At 44.7% G+C, this 14,968-nt stretch overlaps 1 protein-coding gene across 1 annotated transcript in view; it reads left to right on the top strand.

The window, feature by feature from the left end:
* LOC109887477 (WD repeat-containing and planar cell polarity effector protein fritz homolog) overlaps positions 1–14,968 on the top strand; it is a 48,360-nt gene that overhangs the window by 29,799 nt on the left and 3,593 nt on the right. Inside the window, exon 5 of the mRNA XM_031818604.1 lies at positions 165–279. Coding sequence (XP_031674464.1) covers positions 165–188 — 24 coding nt within the window. The 3' untranslated portion in view covers positions 189–279. The remainder of the gene's footprint in view (positions 1–164; positions 280–14,968) is intronic.

Below are 14,968 nucleotides of genomic sequence, written 5' to 3'. Positions count from 1 at the left end.
CCTGTCTCCTCCTTCCCTCTCTCCTCCCCTCCCTCTCTCCTCCCCTCCCTCTCTCCTCCCACTCCCTCCCTCCCCCCCCTCCCTCTCTCATTGTCATTGGAGCCTAGATTCATTTTAGATAAAAATAAATTAAATGTGGTTTTATTTCCTGTTTACCTTCAAAGGATCTCCATTACTGTGGCGTGTGATAAGGGAGAGGTGTTCTGGCAGAAGTGGCCCGGAGGAAGGCTAATGAATCCATGCTGAAGAAGGAGTTAACGACCACGTTGGGAAACCACGGTAAGGACATGTATCAAATCTGGATCCAATAAATGAAAGAAAAGGAGGAGAAGGAACCAAATGTAATGGAGACACCACTGTAGACACCACTGTAGACACCACTAGTCTGTATAATGGAGACACCCACATGTAGACACCACTGTAGACACCACTTGTCTTTTATAATGGAGACACCATGTAGACACCACTGTAGACACTCTAGTCTTTATAATGGAGACACCACTGTAGACACCACTGTAGACACCTCTAGTCTTTTATAATGTAGACACCACTGTAGACACCTCTAGTCTTTTATAATGGAGACACCACTGTAGACACCACTAGTCTTTTATAATGGAGACACCACTGTAGACACCACTGTAGACACCACTTGTCTTTTATAATGGAGACACCACTGTAGACACCACTGTAGACACCTCTAGTCTTTTATAATGGAGACACCACTGTAGACACCACTGTAGACACCTCTAGTATTTTATAATGGAGACACCACTGTAGACACCTCTAGTCTTTTATAATGGAGACACCACTGTAGACACCACTAGTCTTTTATAATGGAGACACCACTAGTCTTTTATAATGGAGACACCACTGTAGACACCACTTGTCTTTATAATGGAGACACCACTGTAGACACCACTTGTCTTTTATAATGGAGACACCACTGTAGACACCACTGTAGACACCTCTAGTCTTTTATAATGGAGACACCACTGTAGACACCTCTAGTCTTTTATAATGGAGACACCACTGTAGACACCACTAGTCTTTTATAATGGAGACACCACTAGTCTTTTATAATGGAGACACCACTTGTCTTTTATCATGGAGACACCACTTGTCTTTTATAATGGAGACACCACTGTAGACACCACTTGTCTTTTATAATGGAGACACCACTGTTAGACACCACTTGTCTTTTATAATGGAGACACCACTGTAGACACCACTTGTCTTTTATAATGGAGACACCACTTGTCTTTTATAATGGAGACACCTCTTGTCTTTTATAATGGAGACACCACTTGTCATTTATAATGGAGACACCCACTGTAGACACCACTTGTCTTTTATAATGGAGACACCACTGTAGACACCACTTGTCTTTTATAATGGAGACACCACTGTAGACACCACTTGTCTTTTATAATGGAGACACCACTGTAGACACCACTTCACGTCGGTAAATGAAGGATGTAATGGAGTAGAATACTGTTGGTAACACTGTCTGTTGTAGGTCACATCAGGTAGGTAAATGACGGATGAGGAATCTGTATGAAATTAAAGAAACCAAATGTAATGACGATATATTTTTCTGTGGCCTAAACATCCCTTTACTGTTGTACTATGGGATTTCAACTCACATTGAAGCTGAGCTCACTGGCCCTGGTGTTAAAAAGGGGCTTAACAATGTTTTACATTTTAAAATGGGGTTTGGTGCTTAAAACTCCCCCAAATCATTGTTGATTCATTTGTCCAACCTGAAGAATTGAATAATGTATTTTATTTGTTTTTATCACTGATTATGTTAATGTAACATCATCATCATCATCATCATCATCCTAAGAATAGCTGAAATGTCACTTTAAAGTCTGTATTACAGTCTCCCTGGTGCTTCACATTCTCCAGAATGTGTTTTAAGTTGTGTTTGGTGCTGAAACCTCCAGAAGGTGTTTTAAGGTGTGTTTTGGTGCTGAAAACTCCAGAATGTGTTTTAAGGTGTGTTTTGGTGCTGAAAACTCCAAAATGTGTTTAAAGTGTGTTTTGGTGCTGAAAACTCCAGAATGTGTTTTCAGTTGTGTTTTGGGTGCTGGAAAACTCCAAAATGTGTTTTAAGTTGTGTTTTGGTGCTGAAAAAACTCCAGAATGTGTTTTAAGGTGTGTTTTGGTGCTGAAAACTCCAGAATGTGTTTAAAGTGTGTTTTGGTGCTTAAAACTCCAGAATGTGTTTTCAGTTGTGTTTTGGTGCTGAAAACTCCAGAATGTGTTTTAAGGTGTGTTTTGGTGCTGAAAACTCTAGAATGTGTTTTAAGGTGTGTTTTGGTGCTGAAAACTCCAGAATGTGTTTTAAGGTGTGTTTTGGTGCTGAAAACTCCAAATGTGTTTAAAGTGTGTTTTGGTGCTGAAAACTCCAGAATGTGTTTTCAGTTGTGTTTTGGTGCTGGAAAACTCCAAAATGTGTTTTAAGTTGTGTTTTGGTGCTGAAAACTCCAGAATGTGTTTTAAGGTGTGTTTTGGTGCTGAAAACTCCAGAATGTGTTTAAAGTGTGTTTTGGTGCTTAAAACTCCAGAATGTGTTTTCAGTTGTGTTTTGGTGCTGAAAACTCCAGAATGTGTTTTAAGGTGTGTTTTGGTGCTGAAAACTCTAGAATGTGTTTTAAGTTGTGTTTTGGTGCTGAAAACTCCAGAATGTGTTTTAAGGTGTGTTTTGGTGCTGGAAAACTCCAAAATGTGTTTTAAGTTGTGTGTTGGTGCTGAAAACTCCAGAATGTGTTTTAAGGTGTGTTTTGGTGCTGAAAACTCCAGAATGTGTTTAAAGTGTGTTTTGGTGCTGAAAACTCCAGAATGTGTTTTCAGTTGTGTTTTGGTGCTGGATACTCCAAAATGTGTTTTAAGTTGTGTTTTGGTGCTGAAAACTCCAGAATGTGTTTTAAGGTGTGTTTTGGTGCTGAAAACTCTAGAATGTGTTTTAAGGTGTGTTTTGGTGCTGAAAACTCCAGAATGTGTTTCAATGTGTGTTTTGGTGCTGAAAACTCCAGAATGTGTTTTCAGTTGTGTTTTGGTGCTGAAAACTCCAGAATGTGTTTTAAGGTGTGTTTTGGTGCTGAAAACTCCAGAATGTGTTTTAAGGTGTGTTTTGGTGCTGAAAACTCCAGAATGTGTTTTAAGTTGTGTTTTGGTGCTGAAAACTCCAGAAGGTGTTTTAAGGTGTGTTTTGGTGCTGAAAACTCCAGAATGTGTTTTAAGGTGTGTTTTGGTGCTGAAAACTCCAGAATGTGTTTAAAGTTGTGTTTTGGTGCTGAAAACTCCAGAATGTGTTTTAAGGTGTGTTTTGGTGCTGGAAACTCCAGAATGTGTTTTAAGGTGTGTTTTGGTGCTGAAAACTCTAGAATGTGTTTTAAGTTGTGTTTTGGTGCTGAAAACTCTAGAATGTGTTTTAAGTTGTGTTTTGGTGCTGAAAACTCCAGAAGGTGTTTTAAGGTGTGTTTTGGTGCTGAAAACTCCAGAATGTGTTTTCAGTTGTGTTTTGGTGCTGGAAACTCCAGAATGTGTTTTAAGGTGTGTTTTGGTGCTGGAAACTCCAGAATGTGTTTTAAGGTGTGTTTTGGTGCTGAAAACTCCAGAATGTGTTTTGAGGTGTGTTTTGGTGCTGAAAACTGCAGAATGTGTTTTAAGGTGTGTTTTGGTGCTGAAAACCCCATCAAATGTTGGTATAATTATGGGTCTAAACCGAGTTATTCCAGAATGTGTTTAAAGTGTGTTTTGGTGGTTCCTGGGGGGGAGGAAGGTTCCTGAGGGGGAGGAAAGATGTTGAAGGGCCAGTTTTCTCAACTCCAGGCTGCCTTGCCCTTTGACACACACTCAGCACATACCAGAGGGGATCAGTCTGGGCTGTTGATTACACACACACACACACACACACACACACACACACACACAGAAACACGCACACACACACAGGGAGAGAAATGTTAACCCACACCACAGAGGTTTCCAGGGCCCAGGGCTGTGTAAGAAACATTCAAATGAGCAAGCAAGTCAACAGTCCTTCACCACCTCTTAAAACACACCGCAAGGTGTGTGTGTGTGTGTTTGTTTGTGCTCATAGACAAGCAAATGAGGCCATCAAGGTATTTAACTCCACACAAGGAGGTCAAAACCTGAGGCTGTGTGTTTTAGTGTGTGTGTGAGATTGAGAATGTATGCATGCTCCATACACACACACACTCCCGCCCTCCTCTTAAGCCCTCTAATTATGTCCTCGATGATTTCCCTGTTTCACCTGGAGCGCATCCTACCCTTGGACAGTGAGGGAGACGGAGAGAGGGAGGAGAGGAGAGGGGGATGGAGGAGAGGGGGAGGGAGGAGAGTGGGATGGAGGAGAGGGGGATGGAGGAGAGGAGAGGGGGATGGAGGAGAGGAGAGGGGGATGGAGGAGAGGAGAGGGGGATGGAGGAGAGGAGACAGGGGGGAGGGGATGGAGGAGAGGAGAGGGGAATGGAGCAGAGGAGAGGGGAATGGAGCAGAGGAGAGGGGGATGGAGGAAGGAGGATGGAGGAGAGGAGGATGGAGGAGAGGAGAGGTGGAGGGAGGAAGGAGAGGAGAGGGGGATGGAGGAGAGGAGATGGGGGAGAGGAGAGGAGAGGGGGATGGAGGAGAGGAGACGGGGGAGAGGAGAGGGGAGGGGGATGGAGGAGAGGAGAGGGGAATGGAGCAGAGGAGAGGGGGATGGAGAGGAGGATGGAGGAGAGGAGAGGGGGAGGGAGGGAGGGAGGGAGGGAGGGAGGGAGGGAGGGAGGGAGGGAGGGAGGGAGGGAGGGAGGAGGGAGGGAGGAGGGAGGGAGGGAGGGGGGGGAGGGAGGGAGGGAGGGAGGGAGGGAGGGGAGGGAGGGGAATGGAGCAGAGGAGAGGGGATGGAGGAAGGAGGATGGAGGAGAGGAGGATGGAGGAGAGGAGAGGGGGAGGGAGGGAGAGAGGAGAGGAGAGGAGAGGAGAGGAGAGGAGAGGAGAGGAGAGAGGAGAGGAGAGGAGAGGAGAGGAGAGGAGAGGAGAGGAGAGGAGAGGAGAGGAGAGGAGAGGAGAGGGAAATGAATTAAAGGAGAAGCACTTTACTGATGTTGTTGTTTCAAATGTTGCCAATTAGATGGGATTGTGTTGGTCTCTCTCTCTTCATCCCTCTCTTTCTCCTCTCCTCTCTCCTCTCTCTTTCTCTCTCTTCATCCCTCTCTTTCTCCTCCTCTCTCTTCTCTCTCCATCCCTCTGTCTCCCACTGCCTCTCACTCTTTCCTCCCTCTTTCTTTCTTTCTCTTGGGGGAGACTGTCCTTCCACCCAGGCTTGTCTTCAACGCACCACCGCCTCAATGGGCCCGTGTGTGTGTGTGTGTGTGTGTGTGTGTGTGTGTGTGTGTGTCAGGGTTGTTGGAGATCATGCAGACGGAGCATATTAACAGAGCAGTGTCCCGATCGATGTGTGTGTGTGTCAGGGTTATTGTGGATCACACACATAAATAGCCACAAGCAGACAGAGCATATTAACAGAGGTAAGAAACAAAATGGTCCGATCAATGTGTGTGTCCTGGAGATCACACTCTTCTGTATGTTAACGGAGCTTGGAGCCCAGGTCATTAATACACAATGAAGACAGACCAGACTCTGGTTCTAATGAACAGAACCGGTGTCCAGACAGACCAGACTCTGGTTCTAATAAACAATCCTGGTGTCCAGACAGACCAGATTCTGGTTTCATTGAACAGAACCGGTGGCCAGACAGACCAGACTCTGGTTCCAATGAACAGAACCAGTGTCCAGACAGACCAGACTCTGGTTCTAATGAACACAACTGGTGTCCAGACAGACCAGACTCTGGTTCTAATGAACAGAACTGGTCTCCAGACAGACCAGGCTCTGGTTTCATTGAACAGAACCGGTGTCCAGACAGATCAGACTCTGGTTCCAATGAACAGAACTGGTGTCCAGACAGACCAGACTCTGGTTCTAATGAACACAACTGGTCTACAGACAGATCAGACTCTGGTTCCAATGAACAGAACTGGTGTCCAGACAGACCAGACTCTGGTTCTAATGAACAGAACCGGTGGCCAGACAGACCAGACTCTGGTTCTAATGAACAGAACCAGTGTCCAGACAGACCAGACTCTGGTTCTAATGAACACAACTGGTGTCCAGACAGACCAGACTCTGGTTCTAATGAACTAGTTCCTTTACACCCCAACACACCACAATACCCCTGGTCTGGCTCGCACACGTCTCACACTGTCAGACAGGCCTACACCTTCCAAGGACAGATAAACACACACACCAACATACATGAACACACACCAACATACATAAACACACACACCAACATACACACACACACACACACACCAACATACATAAACACACACACACCAACATACATAAACACACACACCAGCATACATGAACACACACACCAACATACATGAACACACACACCAACATACATAAACACACACACCAACATACATAAACACACACACCAACATACATGAACACACACACCAACATACATAAACACACACACACACCAACATACATAAACACACACACACACACACCAACATACATAAACACACACACCAACATACATAAACACACACCAACGTACATAAACACACACCAACATACATAAACACACACACCAACATACATAAACACACACCAACATACATAAACACACACACACCAACATACATAAACACACACACCAACATACATAAACACACACCAACATACATAAACACACACACACACACCAACATACACACACACACACCAACATACATAAACACACACACCAACATACACAAACACACAAACACACACTTTCATGAGCACACACATGTAAACATGATGACAATCGTAGAAACACATTAAATATTGATATGCAGTGATGTAGTCAAGTCTCTAAAGTCCCAAGTCTCTAGTGTTCCAGTCCATGTCCTAGAGTCCCAAGTCCCTAGTGTTCCAGTCCATGTCCTAGAGTCCCAAGTCCCTAGTGTTCCGGTCCATGTCCTAGAGTCCCAAGTCCTTAGTGTTCCAGTCCATGTCCTAGAGTCCCAAGTCCCTAGTGTTCCAGTCCATGTCCTAGAGTCCCTAGTGTTCCAGTCCATGTCCTAGAGTCCCAAGTCTCTAGTGTTCCAGTCCATGTCCTAGTGTCTCTAGTGTTCCAGTCCAAGTCCCTAGTGTTCCAGTCCAAGTCCCTAGTGTTCCAGTCCAAGTCCCTAGTGTTCCAGTCCAAGTCCCTAGAGTCTCTAGTGTTCCAGTCCATGTCCTAGTGTCTCTAGTGTTCCAGTCCATGTCCTAGAGTCTCTAGTATTCCAGTTCAATGTCCTAGTGTCTCTAGTGTTCCAGTCCAAGTCCCTAGTGTTCCAGCCCAAGTCTCTAGTGTTCCAGTCCAAGTCCCTAGTGTTCCAGTCCATGTCCTAGAGTCTCTAGTGTTCCAGTTCATGTCTCTAGTGTTCCAGTCCAAGTCTCTAGTGTTCCAGTCCAAGTCCCTAGTGTTCCAGTCCATGTCCTAGAGTCTCTAGTGTTCCAGTCCAGGTCTCTAGTGTTCCAGTCCAAGTCTCTAGTGTTCCAGTCCAAGTCCCTAGTGTTCCAGCCCAAGTCTCTAGTGTTCCAGTCCAAGTCCCTAGTGTTCCAGTTCATGTCCTAGAGTCTCTAGTGTTCCAGTTCATGTCCTAGAGTCCCAGTGTCCCTAGCGTTCCAGCCCAAGTCTCTAATGTTCCAGTCCAAGTCCCTAGTGTTCCAGTCCATGTCCTACAGTCTCTAGTGTTCCAGTTCATGTCCTAGTGTCTCTAGTGTTCCAGTTCATGTCCTAGTGTCTCTAGTGTTCCAGTCCACGTCCCTAGTGTTCCAGTCCAAGTCTCTAGTGTTCCAGTCCAAGTCTCTAGTGTTCCAGTCCAAGTCCCTAGTGTTCCAGTCCAGTCTCTAGTGTTCCAATCCAAGTCCCTAGTGTTCCAGGGCAAGTCTCTAGTGTTTCAGTCCAAGTCCCTAGTGTTCCAGTCCAAGTCCCTAGTGTTCCAGTCCAAGTCCCTAGTGTTCCAGTCCAAGTCTCTAGTGTTCCAGTCCAAGTCCCTAGTGTTCCAGTCCAAGTCTGAGTCCTGTATACTGGAGTCCTAAGTCAAGTCACGTGGCCCTTGGTAGGCTAAAAACTACTGTCCAACAATGTTTTAAGCTACATTTCATGATGTAGAGGCTCGCTGATTTACAGTGTCGCACGTTAGTAGAGCTAGCATAGCTACAAGAACAATTCCTCTGCCACTAAATGGTGGACAAATAGCATCATGAATCAATCTGTTATTTCTGGGATAATGTCACTGCGGGTAGAATTCTGTCAATCACCTGCCACAAAGATCACAGCAGGCAAAGTTCAGCTTGGAACGTTGACATGGTTAAAAGGGAAAAACGCTCAAATTCTGTTATTGCATAAATTGTAGCAATTTGACAAAATGAACCCATTCTACCCATACAATGGAGACTTGATTGTTGAATTTGTGTGAAGTGGTCCTGATCTTGTCAGTTTCCCTGTAATCTTAATCAACAATATAGCCAAAGTTTAGCTTTTTTAGTATGCGCAACAAGCTGGGCGCAGTGGGCCCCCGAATGGGTGGAGAGATGAGCAGGTGCAAAACGGTTTGCCACGGTGTACAACTAATGAATACACCCCAGGTTGTTTCATTGGTTGTAGTTGCTATTCATCCATAGCTCTGTTCTTTCCCTCTACCACTAAATGCTGGGCAAATATATATCATCATGAATCTTTCAGCATAATGTCACTGCAGGTAGAAATCATTCTCAGTCAATCACCTGCATTCGTATGCCACAAAGACCCACAGCAGGTAAAGTTCTGCTAGGAGATACTGTTCAAATGACCTTTTAGTGCATAAATTGTATCAATTTGACTAAAATGACCCATTCTCTATGCATACAATGGAGAACTGATTGTTGAATTAGTCCGGATACACATTTGTCTTATGTACCTAACCTTATGGTTGACCTGAATGACATCTGTTATATACCTAACCTTATGGTTGACCGTAATGACATCTGTCTGTTATGTACCTAACCTTATGGTTCACCTGAATGACATCTGTTATATACCTAACCTTATGGTTGACCGTAATGACATCTGTCTGTTATGTACCTAACCTTATGGTTCACCTGAATGACATATGTCTGTTATATAGCTAACCTTATGGTTGACCTGAATGACATCTGTTATATACCTAACCTTATGGTTGACCTGAATGACATCTGTTATATACCTAACCTTATGGTTGACCTGAATGACATCTGTCTGTTATATACCTAACCTTATGGTTGACCTGAATGACATATGTTATATACCTAACCTTATGGTTGACCTGAATGACATCTGTTATATACCTAACCTTATGGTTGACCTGAATGACACCTGTCTGTTATGTAGTCTATAATACACTCTTAATGACATCTGTTATGTAGTCTATAATACACTCTTAATGACACCTGTCTGATATGTAGTCTATAATACACTCTTAATGACATCTGTCTGATATGTAGTCTATAATACACTCTTAATGACATCTGTTATGTAGTCTATAATACACTCTTAATGACATCTGTTATGTAGTCTATAATACACTCTTAATGACACCTGTCTGATATGTAGTCTATAATACACTCTTAATGACATCTGTCTGATATGTAGTCTATAATACACTCTTAATGACATCTGTTATGTAGTCTATAATACACTCTTAATGACATCTGTTATGTAGTCTATAATACATTCTTAATGACATCTGTTATGTAGTCTATAATCCACTCTTAATGACACCTGTCTGATATGTAGTCTATAATACACTCTTAATGACACCTGTCTGATATGTAGTCTATAATACACTCTTAATGACATCTGTTATGTAGTCTATAATACACTCTTAATGACATCTGTTATGTAGTCTATAATACACTCTTAATGACACCTGTTAGGTAGTCTATAATACACTCTTAATGACACCTGTTATGTAGTCTATAATACACTCTTAATGACACCTGTTATGTAGTCTATAATACACTCTTAATGACACCTGTTATGTAGTCTATAATACACTCTTAATGACACCTGTTATGTAGTCTATAATACACTCTTATTGACACCTGTCTGTTATGTAGTCTATAATACACTCTTAATGACATATTTTATGTAGTCTATAATACACTCTTAATGACACCTGTCTGTTATGTAGTCTATAATACACTCTTAATGACACCTGTTATGTAGTCTATAATACATTCTTAATGACACCTGTTATGTAGTCTATAATACACTCTTAATGACATCTGTTATGTAGTCTATAATACACTCTTAATGACATCTGTCTGATATGTAGTCTATAATACACTCTTAATGACATCTGTCTGATATGTAGTCTATAATACACTCTTAATGACATCTGTTATGTAGTCTATACCACACTCTTAATGACACATGTCTGTTATGTAGTCTATAACACACTCTTAATGACACCTGTCTGATATGTAGTCTATAATACACTCTAAATGACATCTGTTATGTAGTCTATAATACACTCTTAATGACATCTGTTATGTAGTCTATAATACACTCTTAATGACATCTGTTATGTAGTCTATAATACACTCTTAATGACATCTGTCTGATATGTAGTCTATAATACACTCTTAATGACATCTGATATGTAGTCTATAATACACTCTTAATGACACCTGTTTTGTAGTCTATAATACACTCTTAATGACATCTGTCTGATATGTAGTCTATAATACACTCTTATTGACATCTGTTATGTAGTCTATAATACATTCTTAATGACACCTGTTATGTAGTCTATAATACACTCTTAATGACACCTGATATGTAGTCTATAATACACTCTTAATGACACCTGATATGTAGTCTATAATACACTCTTATTGACACCTGTCTGTTATGTAGTCTATAATACACTCTTAATGACATCTTTTATGTAGTCTATAATACACTCTTAATGACACCTGTCTGTTATGTAGTCTATAATACACTCTTAATGACATCTGTTATGTAGTCTATAATACACTCTTAATGACACCTGTTATGTAGTCTATAATACACTCTTAATGACATCTGTTATGTAGTCTATAATACACTCTTAATGACACCTGTTATGTAGTCTATAATACACTCTTAATGACACCTGTTATGTAGTCTATAATACTCAAGTCTTCCCTCTCTTCTCCAACTGTAAACCCCTTGACAGAGCTATCAGAGCCTCTCTCCTGGCTTTAAACACACACACTGACACACACACACACACACACGCACACACACACACACACACTGACAAGGCTTTGCAGCCCTTTCTGTGTGGGTGGAAATCGCTTCTACACATCTGGCTGACAAGTGTGTTGATTTGGTTAGATACTCCATTGTGAGAGGGGGACTAGCGAACGAGTGCGAGGGAAGATTCCTTTCTTTCTTTGAGCGTTCAGCGTTTAGCCAAGAAGAGAAGCCAACTCGCACGTCTCTTCTCCCTCCTCTCCTCCTCTCCTCTCCTGTTTCTCCGACACACAATGGCTGGTGTAGCTGCAGGATCTTTCTCTGTGGTGAAGAGTGGAGGTTTATCTCTCTTCCTCCTCTCCCTGATCCTCTCCTCCTCCTCTCCTACCTCTCTCTCGTCTTGGTTGTCTCGCATCAGGGAAAAGCCTGTTAACTGCAGTGTGTTCCTCTCCTCCCTCTCCTCCCTGTCCCTCTTACTCCTTCTCCTCTCTTTCTCTCTCTCTGTCTCTCCTCTTCTCACTGTCTCTCTCTTTCTTTCTCTCTCTCTGTCTCTTTCTCTCTCTATTGCTCGACTCAATTTCTCTCTATATCAAACCCTCTATCTATCTGTTGACACAGATGTGTAACCTCTTTGTGTGTGTGTGTGTGTGTGTTTGTATGTATGTGTGTGTGTGTGTGTGTGTGTGTGTGTGTGTAGTGTGTGTGTGTGTGTGTGTGTGTGTGTGTGTGTGTGTGTGTGTGTGTGTGTGTGTGTGTGTGTGTGTGTGTGTGTGTGTGTGTGTGTGTGTGTGTGTGTGTGTGTGTGTGTGTGTGTGTGTGTGTGTGTGTGTGTGTGTGTGTGTGTGCGCGTGTGTGTGTGTGTGTGTGCACGTGTGTGTGCGCGTCAGATGAGCCACAGTCCACACTTAGAGGGAGGAACGGGATGTGGTTCCACACTAGGGGACAGACAGACAGGACGAGGATGGACCGACCCAATGGACAGCCATACAGGACCTAGTTCACTGGACAGACAGACAGGACGAGGATGGACTGACCCAATGGACAGCCAAACAGGACCTAGTTCACAGGACAGACAGACAGGACGAGGATGGACTGACCCAATGGACAGCCAACAGGACCTAGTTCACTGGACAGACAGACAGACACAGACAGACAGACAGGACGAGGATGGACTGACCCAATGGACAGCCAACAGGACCTAGTTCACAGGACAGACAGACAGACACAGACAGACAGACAGGACGAGGATGGGCCGACCCAATGGACAGCCAACAGGACCTAGTTCACAGGACAGACAGACAGACACAGACAGACAGACAGGACGAGGATGGACCGACCCAATGGACAGCCAACAGGACCTAGTTCACAGGACAGACAGACAGACAGACAGGACGAGGAAGGACTGACCCAATGGACAGCCAACAGGACCTAGTTCACTGGACAGACAGACAGACAGACAGGACGAGGATGGACTGACCCAATGGACAGCCAACAGGACCTAGTTCACAGGACAGACAGACAGACACAGACAGACAGACAGGACGAGGATGGACCGACCCAATGGACAGCCAACAGGACCTAGTTCACAGGACAGACAGACAGACAGACAGGACGAGGATGGACCGACCCAATGGATAGCCAACAGGACCTAGTTCAAGGACAGACAGACAGGAAGAGGATGGACCGACCCAATGGACAGCCAACAGGACCTAGTTCAAGGACAGACAGACAGGAAGAGGATGGACCGACCCAATGGACAGCCAACAGGACCTAGTTCAAGGACAGACAGACAGGACGAGGATGGACCGACCCAATGGACAGCCAACAGGACCTAGTTCAAGGACAGACAGACAGACAGACAGGACGAGGATGGACCGACCCAATGGACAGCCAACAGGACCTAGTTCACTGGACAGACAGACAGACAGACAGACAGACAGACAGACAGACAGACAGACAGACAGACAGACAGACAGACAGACAGACAGGACCAGGATGGACCGACCCAATGGACAGCCAACAGGACCTAGTTCACTGGACAGACAGACAGGACGAGGATGGACCGACCCAATGGACAGCCAACAGGACCTAGTTCAAGGACAGACAGACAGACAGACAGGACGAGGATGGACCGACCCAATGGACAGCCAACAGGACCTAGTTCACTGGACAGACAGACAGACAGACAGACAGACAGGCAGGACCAGGATGGACCGACCCAATGGACAGCCAACAGGACCTAGTTCAAGGACAGACAGACAGGACGAGGATGGACCGACCCAATGGACAGCCAACAGGACCTAGTTCAAGGACAGACAGACAGACAGACAGGACGAGGATGGACCGACCCAATGGACAGCCAACAGGACCTAGTTCACTGGACAGACAGACAGACAGGACCAGGATGGACCGACCCAATGGACAGCCAACAGGACCTAGTTCACAGAACAGACAGACAGACAGACAGGAAGAGGATGGACCGACCCAATGGACAGCCAACAGGACCTAGTTCACAGAACAGACAGACAGACAGGACCAGGATGGACCGACCCAATGGACAGCCAACAGGACCTAGTTCACAGAACAGACAGACAGACAGACAGGACAAGGCTGGACAGACCAATGGACAGACATCAGGGTCTGCGTGCGTGCGTGCGTGTGTGTGTGTGTGCGTCTGTATGTGTGTGCGTGTGCGTGCTTGTGTGTGTGCGTCTGTATGTGTGTGCGTGTGTGTGCTTGTGTGTGTGCGTCTGTATGTGTGTGCGTCTGCGTGCGTGCGTCTGTTTGTGTGCGTGTGTGTGCGTCTGCGTGCGTGCGTCTGTGTGTGTGCGTGTGTGTGCGTCTGCGTGCGTGCGTCTGTGTGTGTGCGTGTGCTCACTTTAGTATTTAAGGCATTCTATTTCGTACACATGTACAGCCTTCAGAAAGTCACACCCCTTGAGTTTGTCAGGATTCAAACAGAAACAGAATGGAGCGAAGCCCAAGATCCTAGAGGACAACCTGGTTCAGTCTGGAGATGAAGCACAGGATCCTAGAGGACAACCTGGTTCAGTCTGGAGATGAAGAACAGGATCCTAGAGGACAACCTGGTTCAGTCTGGAGATGAAGAACAGGATCCTAGAGGACAACCTGGTTCAGTCTGGAGATGAATTTGGTTGAGGTCGGGGGATTGTGGAGGCCAGGTCATCTGATGCAGCACTCCATCACTCTCCTTCTTGGTCAAATAGCCCTTACACAGCCAGGAGGTGTGTTCTGGGTCATTGTCCTGTTGAAAAACAAATGATAGTCCCACTATGTGTAGCCATGGTGGTTAAGTGTGCCTTGAATTCTAAATAAATCAGAGACATTGTCACCAGCCAAGCACCCCAACACCATAACACCACCTCCTCCATGCTTCACGGTGGGAATCACACATGCGGAGATCATCCGTTCACCCACAACGCATCTCACAAAGACACGGCGGTTGGAACCAAAAATCTCCAATTTGGACTCATCAAACCAAAGGACAAATTTCCACCAGTCTAATGTCCATTGCTCGTGTTTCTTGGCCCAAGCAAGTCTCTTCTTCATATTGGTGTCCTTTAGTAGTGGTTTCTTTGCAGCAATTCGACCATGAAGGCCTGATTCACACAGTCTCCTCTGAAC

Source organism: Oncorhynchus kisutch, unplaced genomic scaffold, assembly GCF_002021735.2.
Source record: "Oncorhynchus kisutch isolate 150728-3 unplaced genomic scaffold, Okis_V2 scaffold1508, whole genome shotgun sequence".
NCBI lineage: Eukaryota > Metazoa > Chordata > Actinopteri > Salmoniformes > Salmonidae > Oncorhynchus > Oncorhynchus kisutch.
Note: the sequence above shows the minus strand (reverse complement) of the source record. Positions and strands in the feature narration are given on the sequence as shown.